Here is a 19,613-nt window from a genome sequence, read left to right as displayed (position 1 = left end):
GTCTTTGTACGCAAGGGAACAGCCATAAAAGAGAGAACAGGGAAAAGGGTCCACATTCTGCAAAGCACTTAAGCATGTGTTTAACTTTAAGCAGGTGAGTAGTCTCACTGACCAGTGGCACTTCTCATGTGCTTAAGTGCTTTATTGAATTGGGGCCAGGATGAACAAAGAATAATATGAATGGAAAAAAAAACACAAATGCAAAGAATAAAAAAGTAAACAAACCTCTTTCTTATGCCATCTAGAGAAACACTGCTGCTCTGCGACTCAAACCAACATGCAGCAAGTCAGACATCGGTGGAAAGGAACTGAGAGGATTATTTCACAATTTTATTGCACAACTGAAAATTAAACTTTTTTGTTTTTTAATATTTACAAGCCATTTATTTTGCACACACAATCTAAACAGCATTTTCCCCAATAAAATTATCATCTAGAAAACTTACACACAGACTGAAGCATACATGTAAACTAAGTGTTTTGTGTTAAATGCCAGTTGCCTCAATCTAACAGCCCTGGAGTGATGAGGCGCTTGGGAACTGGGATGCAGAGGTCATCCCTCTCTAGGGAGGACTTCTGTTCAAGAGTTGCTTGTAAAACAGAATGGATGGATTTTCTTTTTCTGTCCTGAAATGTAGCATAAGGACCACCTCCCCCGCTCCCCAATCAGGAGAGAAACTGAAGAGTTCACTATTCATTCACACAGGAGGCCTTCTAGTAGGGTAATGCACAGACAGGGACATGATATTTAAAATTCAAATTCTTCCGTGTGACATGTCTTGCAAAGAAATGACAAGCATCCCCTCATGCATCGCTCACCGTTAAGGGTTATGAAATTCCAGTCTTCCCCCTGAAGAATGTAAATATACCTGTGTCATGGCAAAAAAGAGTCAGGTTCAAATCAAGCTCTGCTTGGTGAGGGGAAATGTGATTTCTCATTTCATATGGATTCCTTTCTTAGGTCATTAGAAGAGAGCTGACAGATATATTGCATATGCTGTTCCTGACCTCTGCAAAACCATACAACAGTAGCATGATGCAATGATATTTGCATATCCTTACCCTCATTGCCTTGTGTAATATTTTGCTTCAACTATTAAGGTCTTCGTCACTTTAGTCTCTAAAGCAATGTATGCTAGTCCGTTAGCATGCTGTGTCCATCACAGTGCGCTTGATTTCCAAAGCACACGAACTGCTGCTCCCATGGCTGGTCAACTCACTTTCTTAGTCACTTAGGCTAACATTTTCAAAACTGTCCACACACCTTTGATGCCCAACTTGCAACACTTAGGACTTGATTTCCAGGAAGCTGGGCACCCTCACCTCCAAATGGAGTCAAAAACAGTGGTGGTTGCTCAGCACCTCCGAGAATCAAGCTATAGGTAGCTCAAGTTGGAACACAGAAAAATTGAGGCACCCAAAACTTAATAGACATATTAGAAAAATAGGGACAATGGTCCATTGCTTCTTTAATGCACTCAGCACCTGCTAGCCTCCTTCAGGTTGCTAACTCTTCTGAGACTGTCAGCTAAATGAAAAAATGAAAGCTGCAGCAAGCTTGGAAGGAGAGTGAATATTTATGTACTCTGTTATCTGGTGCGCTGTCCATCTGGTCCATTTCTACATATGCTACCAAGGGATGGAGGACAAATCAGCTGGTTGTGTGAAGGGAAAAAAATAAAATGGGCCTTTTTCAAATCTTCCAATGTCATTGCTTTCCCCAAAGCTATGCGTGGTCATCATTAGGGCCCTACCAAATTCACGGCCATGAAAAATGCATCATGGACCGTGAAATCTGGTCCTTTGTGTGCTTTTACGCTACAGTACTATACCGATTTCATGGGGGAGACCAGAGTTTCTCAAATTGGGGGTCCTGACCCAAAGTGGAGTTGCAGGAGGTGGCAAAGTTATTTTAGGAGAGGATCATGGTATTGCCACCATTACTACTCCCCTACAATAGCTTTGTGACTCGCCCCCCGCCAACTCCTTTTTGGGTCAGGACCCCTACAATGATAACACTGTGAAATTTCAGATTTAAATAGCTGAAACCATGAAATTTATTATTTTAAAAATCCTATGACTGTGAAATTGACCAAAATGAATGGCAAATTTGGTAGGCCCCTAGTCATCATTAGCATCTCACACCCAATGGTTGGTAAGATTGGATGCAGGATTGGTACAGGATTCTGAGCATCTTCAGGCATCTCCCCTTCCTCTGAGGCTATTAACATTGTGCTATATTAAAGGCTTGATCCCTCTATTCCTGACATTCAGAGTTTCTGTTTGCTTTAAAGTAGCTCTCCTCCCCCTCCCCCCCCAGAAGTTCGCAAGGAAAAGGTGGATTCTCTGCACACTAAGCCTAAACAGCCCACCAGGCTCTGAGAAGATACTGTTCTATCTTAAAAATATCTGACAAAGTAATGGGAGAGAGGGATATTATCGCCAGTGATAAATGTGGGGAAGGTGAAGCACAGGTAAAATGTGTAATGGACTAGATGCAAAAGGATCATGCGATCAAGCCTTTTAGAAATTTCACTTGGCATTAAAGAAATTTCATGCTAACATAGGAAATGTATGAAGTGGGAGAAATGTTGAGTGCTCATGTGTGTAATTGCTCATGGTGTTACTACCCTTTGACTAAAAAACAATAATTCCTGGGAATTATGTTTAGAGGCACAGGGGGTCAGGAGCCAGAATAGTTGCAACAATAGGAACATGTTAAAAAATAAATAAAACATCGGGATCCCATCCTTGTGGCTTCCAACCACTCAACGTCCTCTCAAGTTTAGACTTGAGGGGAGGTTTAGGTTGGACATTAGGAAAAACTTTTTCACTAGGAGGTTGGTGAAGAACTGGAATGGGTTACCTAGGGAGGTGGTGGAATCTCCTTCCTTAGAGGTTTTTAAGGTCAGGCTTGACAAAGCCCTGGCTGGGATGATTTAGTTGGGTTTGGTCCTGCTTTGAGCAGGGGGTTGGACTAGATGACCTCCTGAGGTCCCTTCCAACCCTGAGATTCTATGATTCTAACTAAAAACTGCCAAAATCACAGAATAAAGAGAAGTGTGTGTAGAAATGCAGAAGCCTAAAAGCGGAAGAGCACCGGATTGCTTTTCATAAAAGAAAGGGACCGTGATGGTGTATCTTTAATAAAGAACTTGCCATTTGGAATATCATGTACCTATGTTCTTTCATACGTACAGTCAGAGAAACTACTGAGACAGGAACAGCACCTGTGAAGTCTAAAAGGTCAAGACCAATACTCCAGGCAACAGGGAAGTCTATCCCTTTTATTGAACTGTTTCTTGGAGGATTCCAATGCCCCACAATTCTAGTCTTCTGCTTCACACAATGTCCTGAAAACTTCCAAGTGTGATGGATACTGAAGAGAGCTGTACAAACCTTTTGCGACAAAACTTCAAAAAGACTCTGAAGTTTGCTTGTTTCTTATACGAATGTGGAAATGAAACCAGCAAAGCTTTTTGTCTGAAATATTTTTGGGCCCAGATAACTGAGACTCAAACTGAACTTTTTTTGCTCTCTTTCTCTATAAGCACAATTTAAAAAAAAAAAAGGCTGAGGTCTATGGGTCCATAAGAAATTTTTCTCACAGTTGGTTACGTGTTAGGTCTACTGGCCTGGATGAATCCCCATGAACACAAACTTTTACAAAATCCATATGCTACTCATGAATCTTAACAAAACTCACTGCTTTTTTAGTTTGTCTTTGCTTTACTTTGAACAATCCCAAAACTTAAAAGCAAAGGATACAAACTCTGCCCAAACATTTCAGTGTGAACCAATACCAACAGGATTTGCAAATTTTAAGGCCGGAGGGGACTATTTTGGTCATCTAGTCTAACCTCCTGCATAACACAGGCCCTAGAACCACACTGTCGTGCCTGACCATTGAATAGCTGTACCATCTGGATTTTTATGCATTCCTGTCAGTGTAAGCACTGGGCAGGGTGTATGTGTGTGTGGGGAAATTACATAGGTTATATGCCCTCAGTCTGAATCTGCACAGTGGTGAGTCCCAGAAATGCCTAAGCATAATAGGTGTCTATCACTCACTGGAGAACTCTTTATGAGCTGCAGTGAAGCACAGCAAAGTCTACCCAAAAAGTAGATTATACATAGAGCTCATTAGGATCTTCTACAAAAACCAAAACACCCTGATATGCTGCTGTCTACTCATGGCTTGTTTTTTGTTTAGTCTGGATGAGTAGCCAGAGGAACAAACAGGATACGCTGGTTTTTAATTTTTCTTCTTTAGATTTCAGTTGTTTTAGAGAACTGCAAGAGAGAACTGATGCAGCCATAAATCTTCCTCAAAATCAGCAAAAGAAGCTTGCAAGGACATTAGCTTTGCTTCAGCCATTAACTAACCAACCAACCGTCAACTTCAGGTGGGCCGAATTTTAAAAGGATGAATGTCCTGATTGCTGCTATTACCATGGTTGCTGTATTCCCCTGGTGTTTCTCCTTTGCTCACACGCATCAGTGGAATGACTGTGGGATCAGCAGAACTAACAAAGATCATGAATCTTTGAGCCGAGACTGGTTTAATCTCAAAGCTCGGCCTCACAAACTCTACAATGAGCTAGATCATTTAGAATAGGGAGGCCGTGTGGTCTAGTGGTTGATAAGAAAAGGGCACAGATCCCAGACAAACCTCAAAACTAATGTTCAATTGTGACCCAACTAACAATTTGAACCTAGGTCTTCAGAGGTAAGAGAATAGGTGTTTTCACTCCCTTAATTCTTCCTGTATTTTGGCTCTTTTTAAAAAATGAGACAGGCCATTATTTACTGCATTTTAGAATTCACACATTTAGGGGCCAATAGAGTAAGCCCTCCATGTGTGTAACTCACACTGACTGCAAAGGGCCCTACCCATGAGAAGGACTTACAGAATGAAACCCCAAGCATTCTACATGGAAAGCTTAATATGCATGGGGTTTAATTGATTTTCCCAAAGGTTTTCCATGACTAAGTTTAAACCTACCCTTTGAAAAAGGGGGCCGGGCTTTGCTCAGAATCAAGGAGACTAAAATATTATTCAAAGATCAGTGCCAGTGAGGATAAAAAGAAATACCCATCAGCAGCCACATTCCCTGAGTACAGTCCATCTTGTGCACTAAATGACACAGGGTCCTCTGGAAAAAATAGCATGTGATCTTAAAGACTGTATTATAAGGCATACACAAAAGGGTCAGATTAAGGTTGCATGAGCAACTTTAATTTGGGCATCTCCTAAGTTTTCAGTGCTTCACTTTACAGCGGTTTTTAATGTAACTCTTTGTATGGAAAAATATATCCATGCACTGTTTATATGAGAATTATGTTGCTGTAATACCTAGGGAAATAGCCATGGTTTGGTTTGAACTCTTTGGTCTCACCTGATTAGAGATCTCTGCAACTCTGAAGCGTAACTAGCAGAGGGCAAAGACTGTGTGTCAAAGCAGAGTTTCAGCCTGAAGTCAAAACCCTTTCTCTCCTTTGGATTTAAACCATGCCCTTAATGTTAGCAGATTATTAGATGCAAATATTGCCTTTTTGCACTGAATAATGGTTTCTTGTCAGTATAGGAGGAGTCAAAAGGAGTAGGACATTATTCCCTAATTGAAACAGTAATTAATTGGGGAAAATAAATCAATCTAATCCTTACAGTGGACACTACAGTGGCATGACAGAAAAGATATAATCTTGTAATTTGGGGTTGATAAAACTCTGCATACTTATGTGATAAACAGGCTAAGTGCTCCACTACAGGAACTATAAGTACTTTTGGATAAACGACCAGCATACGTAGTCCATCACTTGAATAAATGTTTTGTCTTTTCTTCTAATTCGCAAATTATTTCTTATACAGCCCATAGCAACTACACTCTGTAGGGCAAGTACACACTGTGTCCAGGGAATTTTTAAGAGGAAAATGTTGTGCACAGTTCACTGGCACATACAGTAAGTTCCTTTTGACAAAAATGAGCATTCTGTGTCTGCCTTTGAGAGGTGAGTGTGGATGTTGGGGGTCCCCTAAAAAAATAGGGTATTATAGATCTATGACTATAAGCACTTTCCCAAACAGTAATGGCTGAACAAGACCAGTAGTTTCTTTCTACTCTGACTGCTTATAATGACAATTTGAAAAAATCTTCAATTAGGTCCTGATTCAGTAACGCATTTAGACATTTCTATCCACAGTCTAACTACGCATGACAGGCTACTAACATAAAAAAATAGAATACTTACATGTCAAAGATGTTTCAGCATCTTCAATACCAGAGTGCAAATGTTGGTTAATTTGCTTTCATAGTGACCCAGTTGTTCCAGTCTGCTTGATTAGAGATGCAGAAACTTGATTTTTAAAAAAAAAAATACTTGTGGGGTATTTAACTTGAGAAGCAGACAGATACCAAAGACCACAGACTTTTTCCTTTTTTGTACTCCAACAATCTAACAAAATGGAACCCATTTCACTTCATAGCTATTGATCCTCACTCCACCTGCTGAGTTACTATGTCCTGTTGATGGTCCATAGAAATCTGATGAATATCTCTTATGATATCTGGCAGAGGAGGAGGGAGTGTCTCGCAATGCCTAAAACTAGTATCTATGCTGATTAAAAGGCAACAGCTCAAGGAGTCCTGCACAACCTTCCTCAGCTAAAAAAACAGATGGTGGCCATTAGGCAGGCCATGGTGATAGGTGAATTGGCACAATCTGGAGATCACATTATTTTCCAGGTAGAAGTTTATAGTTATATTTGAATAAACAGTCATGTAAAAATCAGAACATTAAAAACATATTTTTATATTTAATTATAAAATTGACTGTTGTACCTAACAGAAAACCACCTGTAATGTGTTTGTACAGGGCATTTATAAAACTGATGGCTCAGTTGTGTTAAGGCCTTATTTACACCTGTGTAGAGAAACAGCAGCTGCATCCCTGATGAAATTATTATGCTTCTCCCTCTAATATGGAGCTTACTACATTGCAATAAACTGCACTGCAATTAATATGAAATGGTGGTGCCATTCGCACCCTTGTCACTGAAGTGATGTCTGTGATTTAAATATAAACCACAAGAGAAGCTGTGACAGCCTATTAAATAAATAATCTGTGCTTTAAAAATGATGTGAACACAGTCAGAGTCTTCACTTCTAACATGGGTAGTGGAAATGCAGGTGCAGCTGCAAATTCCTTCACCCCAATGAGTCGCAGATGATGATTTTAAGTCCCACTTGAAAAAAAAAAGCACATATACTATGTGGAGCCAGACTGTTGGCACACAAAACTGGCAAGGTTTTGGGGGGGATTATTTAAAGTAGGAGCTGAAGGAAATCTCATCGGTACCAAGGATGACTCAGGTCAGACAAAGACAGCTGCTAGGGTTGTCGGTAATGCAAAGATATATCTTTATCCAGTAAAGGATAGGATGGCAATTGCAGCCAAACTGGAGAAGGGACAGGCTGAGATTACAGAGGTACATTTCAGAAAAGTATCAGAGTGTGAGACTAAGGAATGTAATAAAAATAAGTGCATGGGTAAAACTAGAAATATCTATATAAGTGTGAGAAGCTTACAAAAAAATAAGGGAGTTAGAATGCACGGGAATGGGTGAGGACCTTGAGATAATAGGAATTGCTGAAACATGGTGGAATGTCAGATGCCAGTGGGATACTGCCATACCTGCATATAAACTATCCAGGTTGTAGAAATGGGAGAAGCTCACTATGCTTATAGGATTCCACAGAATTTAATGAGTTAAAATTTCTTAGGGGAGAGGTCCACAGAGTAGAATATGCAGGGACATAAACCCCAAATTAGAAGAATATAAATATGCTAGTAGGGTTATATTTCTGTCCTCCTGACCAGGAAAAGGATGTTAGGTACATAATGTATAGGGAGATTAGAGAGGCAACTAAGCCTCAGGGCTGGCTTTAGGCCGATTCCCCCGAATCAGGCCCCGTGCCTAAGTGGGCCCCGCGCCCACGCCTTTTTAATTTTTACTCATCCAGCGGCGCTCCGGGTCTTCAGTGGCACTTCGGCAGTGGGTCCTTCAGTGCCGCCGAAGACCCGGAGTGAGTGAAGGACCCGCCGCCGAAGTGCTGCCAAAGACCCGGAGAGCCCCCGGGTGAGTCATCCCTGCCGGGGCCCCATCGAGACTATTCTAATCAGGCCACGCACTTCCTAAAGCTGGCCCTGCTAAGCCTAATAAAACAGTAATAATGGACAGCTTCAACTACCCACACATGAGCTGGGCAAATGTCATAAAACAAAAAGTTTCGAGAACCTATTTCTCGACACTTTGAATGACTGCTTCTTGGAACTGCTCATTTCTAGAACACACAAGTGGAGAAACTGTTCTCAGCTGCACCCTACATAACATACAGGCGCCGGTTCAAGAAGTAACTATATTTGACCCAGTCAGTAATAGTGACTACAGTATAATTCAGTTCAGCATCCTTGGGGGAGGAATCACATCAAAAACTAGTATGGTGACACTTGACATTGAAAAGCAGGATTTAAAAAGCAGGTCAAAAACGTCTTAAATCAAAATAAAAATCCTTAGACTTGGCATGGAGGATACTTATGCTCAAAGACTCACAGAAGGCATGGATACCTCTAAACAAATAAAGAAAGGAAGAGGACATGAAAGTAAATGTATGATTAAATGGTAAGTTTCAAGACAAATGGGAAATAAAAACTTGGTTGAAAGGATTGTAAAACGTAAGACAAAAATCAAGAGGGCTCAAAGGGAATTTGAAGAGCAAATAGCCAAAATAAATTTGCTCCATCTGCAAGAAGCAGAAAACCTGGGATAACTGTTGGGTCCTCTGGACCGTCATGGAGCAATTAACGACTATACGGACACTGTCAAGAATGTAATGCCTTATTTGCATCAGTCTTCCCCACAAAGGATATTGCAGAGATATCTATCCCAGAGACTCACTCTTCCCAGGAAATAAAGATAAGGAAATGTCATAGACTAAGCTGTCAAAAGAAAAGGTGCTGGAAAAAAAAATCTATAAATTAAAGAGCATTAAGTCACCAGGTCTAGAAGGATTCATCAGAGAGTACAGAAGGACTTTTAATAAATTAAGTAACCAAGCTGCTAATATAAATATGCAATTTCTCATTAGAATCAGTGACTGTAGCAGAGGACTGGAGGGCAGCACATGTACATTTTTTTTTTAATGATGCCAGGGGGTAATCCTGGGAATAAAACAGCAGTCAGCCTTACTTCAGTACCAGGGAACTTGATTGAGATTATAATACAAAACAGAATTAGAACACACCTTGATGAATATGACGATACAAATAAACCAGCACAGTTTCTATAAAGAAAACCTGTGACTCTCTAATCTATTAGAAGACTTTGAGCTGCTCATCTTTACACCAGCCAACATATTTAAGCCTAAACCAGGAGCGTCAAAATTTGCCGCCAATATGGGCCAGCAAGAAATTACCACTCCCCCACCACCCAAGAAGGGGGAGCAGGGACAGAATTGTGGCTAATGACGCTAATGGCATGGCGCAACATGGGTTGTGTCCTTGTGGTGTAATCTAACCTATAACCAGCACTGCAGGAGAATGGTGTTCCCCCCTGTACCCAGGCATCATTGTGAAACAAAGAAGAAATTAACATCCAGCACTTAACTAGTGCTATAAAACAGCTTTAGTTATACAGAGGGACTGACTAGGAATTTCAAGAAGGTAAATCAGCACTTTCACACCACTGGACTACTTAGGCCTTGTCTACACTAGAAAATTAGGTTAGTTTAACTACATTGGTAAGGTGTGTGAAATATCCACACCCCTGAGTGGCACTGTTAAGCTAACCTAAGTCCCCGTATACACAGCCCTAGGTCGAGAGAAGAATTCTTCCATTGACCTAGCTACCGCCTCTCAGGGAGGTGGATTACCTAGGCCGATGGAAGAACACCTCCCGTCAGCATAGGTAGTATCTACACTGCTGCATTTTAAGTGTGGACATACCCTTAGGAACAGATTCTGCCACCCTTACTCCTGGTGAAGAATCACTGGGACTATTTGTGGAGTATTGCACTACTCAGCGTGAGAAAGGATGGCAGATTAACAATGAGGGAGGGAGGGGTTGTTTTATTAATTTGCCTATGCCTAGCTCCTCACAGGTTTTTAGGTGAGCTGTTAAGTAAAGGAGAAAAGTAGGAAGTGATAGATTCTTACACAGCCCACACCCACAGGGGAAAATGTAACAACTACATCCAGACTCCCTCCTGGTCTGATTTCTTGTCTCCAAGAAGTTGCTTTTTTTATTTTTGCTGTTCTGTTCTTTAATGTTTGTATGATTAACCAACATTTGTACTGTAAACACCTGGCTTAGTTGTGTTGAAGTTGCTGTAAATAAACCCCTCAAAAAGTAGTAGGTTAGAAAGAAAGCCAAGATCTAGCATGGTGAGGTGGGGAGGAAGATCCAATGACTGGAAAATAAAATAAAATAATGAGCACAATGAAGTGTGGATCCACTATACAGTCTAGGCAGCGGTGTCTGTAAGTACTGTTCTACATGGTCTGGAATAGGAAGAGGGACACACTTCTCACTTTAGTCGATTCTGCTTTCTCTAGTAACATTGCAAGCGAATACAAATAGCCCAGCTAAGGGCAGTGCATTAAACCCCATCTCCTCATCCCATGTAAACACAACATTAATACTGAAGAATAAAGGAAATGGTAAAAAGTCCAGTGTCTCGGTTTTTTTATGTGTTTTGCTTGTTAGGTTTCTTGTCCACCCTTCAAAATATCGCTACGCATACTGAGGTCGTGAACTGGACCCCCCCACATTCAAGCAAACACTCACACTCAGATTCCCAACACATTCTCTTCTCCCCCTCAAATGGGGAGTTTATGCCTCAGAGTTTTGCTCCTTTTATTATAAACTCCTTTAACGAAGTAGTTCTGAGCGCTTGTAGCAGGCAGCTTGACAGCACTGAGGCGCCTGGGCTCTAGTTGTCATGCTTATATTTCCCTGTTCAGCGACGAAGTCCACTTAAAGCCCAAGGCCCAAGGCCTTCACAAGTGGGCGTGCACTGAAAGAGCCTACAGGTCAATAGCCCTCAGTAGAAAATACATCCCAGGGAAAAATCCAGTTCTTGCCTTTAAAATGGTAACCAAGCTACAACATGGCCATTTATTTCACTAGACACATGTGAATAAATTGCTCAGGTGAAAACAGGCCTTACACTGACAGGTTCCTTCACATTCTGGTAGAGGCACCAATCTTTTTTACTGGACTGCTAGAACTGGAGGTGGGCAAGCAGAATGAAGGCCAACATTTCCTTCTAAAAGGGAAGGAATGGATTTTATGGCTGGGGCGGGGGACGTTTCTAGATCAAACAGAATTAACTTGAGGATCAGTGACCAATTGATCCCATGGATATGCCTCAGCCTTTAGCACACCTTCTCTATAGTGGGATATGGTATATGCTTCCCCTTCATTTTCAAGGCTATTTCAAATCTTTGCCTTGCCCTTCATTAGAATAGCCATCCATATCAAGAGGGGCAATGTGAAAGTTCACAGGTGAAAGTTCCCCTTTTAGAGCAGTGTGGGTTTAAAATTCACAGGACAGTGACCTGAAGATCTTCCTTTACAGATAAAAAGCATGTGGAATTATTAAATAGCAACATTAAATCCTATTTTCTGGAGATCTGTCTTTGCTCAACTGTTTTGAGAAAACATATTCCCGTCCCACCCCCGCTCCGCACCATTTGTGATATGATGGGCGCATGGCTGGCCCCTCTTATTCACACCTTGCGAATGCTAAAGCTGAGAGCCTGGCAGGCGGGTGGAAGGGAAGTGGCTAATGAGCACAGTCTGAAGACATGTCGCTTCAAATCTCTACTGTTAGAACTGTTGGGTATGATATAAAAACAAAAAAAGTCTCAGTTCCAAGTTAAAAGACTGGGCCCCAAACATTAAGTGGCTCCTCCCTTGAGTGTCTGTTTCCCGTAAACAGGCTCCGTCGTGCTAGCTGTTGTTCTCTGCTGTGAGATATTTGAGGGCTGCAAAGCCATAGCGGCGTGACATATCCTGCTGGAACTCCTCCTTCAGGGTCTTCAGACAGATGCGGTATTGCTTGTTGGAGCGGAACTTGGTGATGTCAAAGCTGGGAGCATGCGGCATATGGATCATATAGGCATTGGGCAGCACTATGAATTCATATTCCTGGAAAAGGAAGACACCAGCAGTGAGAGGCAGTTCCACGATCTCTCTCTCTCTCTCTCATCTTTGCTAAGGCAAAGAAGATGGTGCAGTGTAAATCCCAGGGGGAAGAGCAAATCCATAAAGATTTGCTTAACCAACCTCCTCTTTCTTTCCAAGGATCACATTAGCCCTTTTGACCAGTGTCACACTGGGAGCTCATGTTCAGCTGATTATCTACCCCCATGCTACTAAGTTCTTTTCAGAGTGACTGTTTTTCAGGATAGAGTCTCCCATCCTGTGAAAAGTGCGTAATTCTTTGTTCCTACATGTATAACTTTACATTTAGCCATATTAAATGCATTTAGTTTGAGCCCAGTTTACCAAGTGATCCAGATCTCCTATCAGCAACCTGTTCTGTTCATTATTTACCACTCCCCTGTTCTTTGTGTCAGCTGCAAACTTTATCATTAATTATTTTATGTTCTCTTTTATGTCACTGATAGAACTGTTAAACTGTTAGCATAGGACCAAGAACTGATCCCTGCGGCACCCCTCTAGAAATTCCCAGTTGATGACAATTCTCCGATTACAGTTACATTCAGTCAATTTTTAATCCATTTAATGTGTGCCATGTTAATTTTGTATCAATATAGGTTCTTAATCAAAATGTCAAGTGGTACCAAGTCAAATAATTTACATAACTCTAAGTATATTACATCAGCACTATTACCATTATCACAGCATTTATAATCTCATCAAAAAAGGTATCTAGTTAGACAGAATCTATTTTCCATAAAACCATGTAGATTGGCATTAATTACATTACTCTCCTTTAATTCTTTATTAATCAAGTCCAGTTTCAGCCATTCGGTCATTTTGCCCGGGACTGAAGTCAGGCTGACAGGCCTATAATTACCTGGGTCGTCCCATTTACCTATTTATAATATTGGCACAAGATTAACTTTCTTCCAGTTGTCTGCTTGTGTCTTTAAACTGTAAGTCCTTCAGGGCAGGAACTGTTTCTCTTCTGTGTTTGTAGAGACCAACACAATGGAGTGGCCATCCCCTTCCCAATTGGGGCCTTTGAGATATATATATATCTCAAAAGGTCTTTATATATAAAGACCTTTTGAAAGCAGTTGGGAGAGGGGCTGCTAACTGGCTAGGTCCAGGAGTCACTGGAAGGCTGGGGAAAGTATCTTAGAGCTTGTCCCTAGAGCAAGGAGAATCCCTTTCAGAAAAAATTCCCACCTGCAGGAACCTCACGCTCTAACTACAAGTTTGTAAGCCCTTAGGAGCACAGTCTGTCACTAGCTATATATCCGTACAGACCCCAGCACCATGGGCATGTGCTGTTTCTAGAATAATTATAATTATTTCCATCCTGTCTGCCATTTTGATGGGCTATAGCAGCACAGGGCCTCTGTGATGGAGTCTCACATGCAGGCCTCCTGACAGGTGCTGGATTTGCTAAAAAGCACTGAAATCTTTCCCTGAGCTGGGAGGTGACTCTGTTAGCTGAGGCTAGAATACTGAAGCAGCTGCTTAGGCAAAGACCTGATGAGTGGGAGTGGCACCTCAAATGCAGTGGAAAGCTTAATGGGTGTCCAGCACTATTCCCCCCCCCACCCCAAATTTGGGGAGAGGCTATTGCCAGAGAGGCCTGGTCAGTCTTATCCCACTCCCTAAATCCCCTGCTGATGAGCTGAGGGCTGATAAGCAGTCAGCAATGGCAGGTGGGGGTGGGAAGAAGGACCAAAGAACAAAAAAAGAGTGGGTAGGGATCCCCTAGCTGAGACCTAGTCAAGCAAGCAAAGCTCTTTGAGGAAAACCCTCAATAGGCTCTCTTTAGAAGGGAGTGTGTCAAGGAGCTCTCTCCATTGCAAGGAGGACAGAATAATGGGAAGTATTGTAGTCTCAGCACAGATAAAGGGAAAGCTCTGAGTTCCAGAAGTTCCTGGCAGAGCTGTCTCAGTGAGCTGCCGTAGGGATGGGTAGACCAGGAATTCCAAGTTTCCTCCAGGATGACAGATTCTCGATAAGAGAATAGCCCCGTCTCTCAGCCATTATAAACAAAACATCTTTTAAATATGAGTGTGTTTGGAGGCTGGAGGAGCAAGGAAACACATCCCCAGAGACAGTTCCATCTCAATAATCATTTAAAAGAACTATGCTACAACCTCCTGTGAAAGAGCTCCCACTTTCCTTTGTGTGACGCTATACGTTGGCTGAATGCCACAGCACAAATAAGCGTTAAGCTGTGAGTGCTGTATGAGAGCTACAACTGGAACTGTAATCCCGGTTACACAGATGAGCAGATAATAAATCATTACATTGATATTCTCCACATCTGAAGTTTCACTGATCAGTGATTGAAAAGTGTATTGTAAAATTAAAGTGTTATGCACGTGCTAAGTATTATTATTAGGATAATATAGTAGACGCTATTTTTATTTGGTTAATAAACTTATTTTCCCCTCTATAGGTGAGAATACCCCCATTGGGTATAGCCTTATGGAACATAAAGGGCCTGATTGCAGCCCAGCCCAATGTGACTGTGCAGAGGTGTAAGCAGGGGTATAAATGTCCCCTCAATGCACACACAGAGACGTGCACACGCGGACACACCCATCCCTGCACAGTCTCCTTGCCTCTCAGCTGCAGGCAGGATGGGGAAAGCAGGGGTTGCATACCTTGTACCTTACCCCTCAGAGTGGCCAACACAAATGAGCCAGTGTATGTTAGTAAGTACCTGCTAATGATCAGTGTCAGTAGGCAATTACTAACCTCCAGAAGGAAGTGGGGAACAGGGAAGGAAATGTGCCTCTCTGAGATGACAGACTCCTCACAGATTTGATAAATCAATTAAATGAGGCACCACTTTTAATGCTCAGCCAATACTAAACAAGGGTTTTCTCTCTTAGATGGAAATAACCAGTTACAGAATGCAGTATGGCCGGCTGAATAATTTGGTGACATGGAATCTGAATCCACTTCCATAGTATAAGGGTTTCCTATAAAAACCATGCATCTCACGAAGAATCTCATTAAGAAGATGTCTCCTTACCTGTGCATCCAGTTCCATTATGTGAGCTACTTTGTTCCAGCCGAACCCTACAAACCTTCTGTCGTACTCTGGGCAGTCCTGCCTCACAACAACATATGGCTCAAAGTCTGCTTCCCACTCAACTTGATAAGGTGTGGTAGCAGTCCGCCACTTGGCAAAGTTCGTGGGTGCATGCCCTTTCGTCCAGACGTGATACCTTGAATATACAGAACTTGCATGGGCGTGGGGGAACAGTGAAATAAGACGCATCTTGGCAAAACTGCATAACATTACCTTTTAGATGGAACCCTTGAAAATGAGGACATTCGCTGTACAGTCCACTATTATTTTTAGGACAAATTATAGGCAACTCGATACACTATGACCATTTGTGAAGCATTTTTCCATACTTCCATGTGCTTGATGCTTATACATACCAGGCTGATGAAGTTAACTGACAAAAAGACAATTATCAAAAGGGCTATCCATGACTGAGACTGGGAAACAATAATTATGGAAAACACAAAGGGTGCATCTACACTACAATATTTCACATCCATTTCCCAGCTATGGTGTAGTTCACTTAAAGCTTTTAAAAGTTAACTATTACAGCTCCACGGTGATGAGAGTTATGTATTTTATATTTACATTTTTAAGTTGTGTAAGAGACACCTGGAGCTCTGGACAAGTGCCTCTTTTTGTTATTATTACTGTAAAAACCCAAATAAATAATTAAATTAATACATAAAAGCCTGGATAAATGCTCTCCATGATACTACAGATATCATTTTATCCAACACGATTCTATGTAAGACCATTAATTCAATTTATAAGAAAGGATCCTTTAATATTTTGTTAATCTTATTTATGTCACAGCAGGTCTCTTCCAAGCACAGCTTGAATCCACCCCACTAACACAAGGATCAATGATTCTCTTGCCCTTTCACTCTTCTTACATCTTTCCAGAAATCACTGAGACAGACTCTTGCTGCAGCATCATGGATTAAATCAAGAAAAAAAAAGAAGGCAGGTGATCTGTATTGTAGTATTTTGAGATTTATAACAGAAGGAGCAAAACAAACATGCAGTTGTGCAATATAAGGCACCTTGACTTCAAGGGGACAGACAACTTGTGCATAAAGTGAAGCATGTGCGTAACTATTTGCAGGTTGAGGGCCTAGATCCTAATATTTTGATCTCAGAAGTTTGGATAACATTACAAACCATGAAGAACCAGGAGCACAGAGGTAAGAATTACAGCCATAGCGTTAACATTTTGGGTGTATCTTATTGTTTATAATACCTGGAGAAACCGAAAGAAGCTAAGGTTCACTTTCTCTCTTCATCATGGAATAGATCAGTGCAGGAGGGACATGGCTATCAGAAAATTATTTTACTATACAGCAATTTATTTTCTTTTAAGCTGTGACAGTTTCACTTTTATATGTTGTTATTATTATTATTATCATCATAGTTAAACAGGTTGCATCACTTCAGTGAGACTGGCTAACTAGTAGCACAGAGCCTTTCAACAATAAATCGCTGGTTTGACTTTCCAGGCTGCCAGAGATCAAAGCCTTTACCATCTATTGAGAGAGACAAGGTAAGTAAGGTAATATCTTCTTTTGGACCAGTTTCTGTTGATGGAAGGTACAAGATTTTAAGCTTCCCAGAGCTCTTCTTCAGGTCTGGGCAAAAGCTTGCACATTCCATCAACAGAAGTTGGTCCAATAAAATATATTTCCTCACCTACCTTCTCTCACTCATATCCTGGCACCAACACAATTTTACCATCTATTGTCCATTTGATGTCTTTAGGAAATGAGTTGGTAGTCTCAATCCAGGCCCTAGTGAAATAAACCACAATCACAACAGGGGTTTTAAATCTGATGTAGGATTGTGGGGAATGCGGCATTTCCCCTCATCCCTCCTCTAGCATTTTGAAAGTAATAAATAAAATAAAATAATAATAATAATAATACTTACTATTTAACACTTAATGTGATCTGTATTTTCAAAACACCCTACAAATGATAGCTAATTAATTAATTCCTGCAGAGAATCATGCTAGTGCTGCAGCTCCTGCCCATAATGCTTCCCCAGTGGCAACAGCAAGAGCAGAACATGAAACTGATCAGAGTTGGATCACTTTCCCTCTACAGCTATTGCTGGCCCCACTGACATAGTACTATAGGCAGGAGCAGCAGCACAGGTATCCCCTGGGAGGGAGAGAGAGGGACGAGAAACTCAAAAGGGAAGAGCAAAACAGGATAAAGAAGAGCACTAGTGAAAAAGATCAGGACGGGAGTGAGGGAGACAAAGGCAAAATAGAAAGAAAGATAGTGGGGGAAAAGGAGGGGAGAAGGTGAGTGAAAGAAAAGTGGAGACCCTGATTAAAGGAGGGAGGCGCTACATACTACCTGTCCAATCAATGTATTTCCTTTGGGAGGGTCCAAACCTATGGATGAGAGGGTAGTTCATTCTCTAAGTCTATTCCGTTCTTGGCATCTCTGCCTCAATGGCTGAGTACATCCAGACTACCTGCCGGATCGGCGGGTAGTGATCCATCTATTGGGGATCGATATATTGTGTCTCGTCTAGACACGATATATCGATCCCCGAACGCGCGCCCGTGGACTCCGGAACTCCACCAGGGCGAGAGGCGGAAGCGGAGTCGACGGGGAAGCCGCGGCCGTCGATCCCGTGCCGTGAGGACGGGAGGTAAGTTGAAATAAGATACATCGACTTCAGCTATGCTATTCTCGTAGCTGAAGTTGTGTATCTTACATCGACCCCCACCAGGCCTAAGATGCCAATCAATGCAGCAGTGATGGTTGTTCTGTGATGTGGCCACCTGTGCACAAGAAAATAAACTGAGACCAACAAATCATTTTGCACAGAACATTCAGGTTCTTTAAAAGCACCTGAAATTCCCATTGTTAGTGTCAGTATTTTCCTCAATGTAACAGGATCTCTAAACAGATCAAGGATTTTGCGTTTGCTTCTTCAGAGTGACATAGTTCTATATGATGGGATCACATGGAGAAACCACACATATTGGCAGCTAAGAGTTTATGACTAGATAATAATCATATTATTGTGCTTTCTGAATGAGGGGGAAAAATCTAGTTATTAAGTGGATGAACTCTGGGATCAGATACCATATTCACTGGAAACGCAATGCATTAACTGTTCAGTTGCTATATTAAGTGGATATTGTATCTTGTAGCAAATATGTCTGGTAAGGAAAGAGAAAGAGGGAGGTGGATGTGGGATGCTGAAATAAGGTCACTATAGACTGATTATGAAAGAACAATTGGGTTTGTAGCCATCTTCCTGATAGTTCAGGAAGATATACATGCCAGAACCGGGTCTTGGCTACATGCTGACTATCTTGTGAAATTTTAGCTCTGCTGAAGTTATTTAGATCCTGTTAAAAAGATCTCCACCCAAAAGATGCTACCGTAAAATGATAATTTTCATCAGACATTAGTCACAGAGACATAGTAGGGAGATTCATCAGTCTTACTGTCTCTCATATCAGTATTATTGTCTCTTTGCATGTCAACCAACATCCCCAGTTTTCTCATTATCCTCCAAAGTACTTCAACATGTGCTTAACTTTAAGCCCATGAGCAGTCCCATTGACTTCAATGGGAATACTGATGTGGTTATGGGCTGGGGCCTCAGTCAGTTTATCAGTCATTTCTGGTTACACTGTCTCAGTATGGTGCTTTCTTTTACCTTCTGTACCTTCATTATCCTTGTAATATTCCACCAGAAGCACACTTCCTCATCCTTGGGACATTACCCAGTACTAAGTGGATACATCTTGCTAAGGCACAATAAAAACTAATACCATGAAACAAAACCAGAATGATTTCACAAGGTATCCCCCTGGTGCAAAGGTTTTGCACACAGCACTTCTTGGCAACCGTGAAAGCTTAAATGACTTTGTGTGTGTGTGGGGAGAGAAGTTGTGCGAAGGATGTAATTGAGAGCCGTTTTGTATTTTTCAGCAGCCCAGAGGCAGAAAAGGTCACCATTTGGAAAAGAGGTGACAAAAGCAATTTCACTGAGGAAAAGATTGTAATCTACCATGTGGTGTGAGGATCTGGGAAGCTGCAGGCATGATCAGCAATCACTGTCACAGCAGTCCTCCTCCCAGCTCACTCCCGCCAGCTTGGCCTCAACTTGCAGCATTATTAAAAGCACCTTGAAAATGTAGGTGGAAATGCTCAGCCCCGATCCCAGCTGCTGTGTGTGCCTGCTGCTAGATTTGACCAATATGATGAGACAGAAACGATTAAGAGAGTGTTTATAAAATATGCCCTACATATGTACATAAATCTACTACAGGCCTGACATCTTTCCTCC

General features: G+C 41.6%; 1 protein-coding gene across 4 annotated transcripts in view; it reads right to left on the bottom strand.

Annotated features, from left to right (window-relative positions):
• Positions 1–317: 317 nt before the first annotated feature.
• LARGE1 (LARGE xylosyl- and glucuronyltransferase 1) overlaps positions 318–19,613 on the bottom strand; it is a 365,026-nt gene continuing 345,730 nt past the window's right edge. For all 4 annotated transcript variants that reach the window (XM_044986889.1, XM_044986872.1, XM_044986881.1 and 1 more), the window contains 2 exons: positions 15,258–15,453; positions 318–12,211 (listed from right to left, as the gene is read on the bottom strand). In XM_044986889.1, coding sequence (XP_044842824.1) covers positions 12,014–12,211; positions 15,258–15,453 — 394 coding nt within the window. In that variant the 3' untranslated portion in view covers positions 318–12,013. The remainder of the gene's footprint in view (positions 12,212–15,257; positions 15,454–19,613) is intronic.

This window comes from Mauremys mutica, chromosome 1, assembly GCF_020497125.1.
Source record: "Mauremys mutica isolate MM-2020 ecotype Southern chromosome 1, ASM2049712v1, whole genome shotgun sequence".
NCBI classification, from domain to species: domain Eukaryota; kingdom Metazoa; phylum Chordata; order Testudines; family Geoemydidae; genus Mauremys; species Mauremys mutica.
Note: the sequence above shows the minus strand (reverse complement) of the source record. Positions and strands in the feature narration are given on the sequence as shown.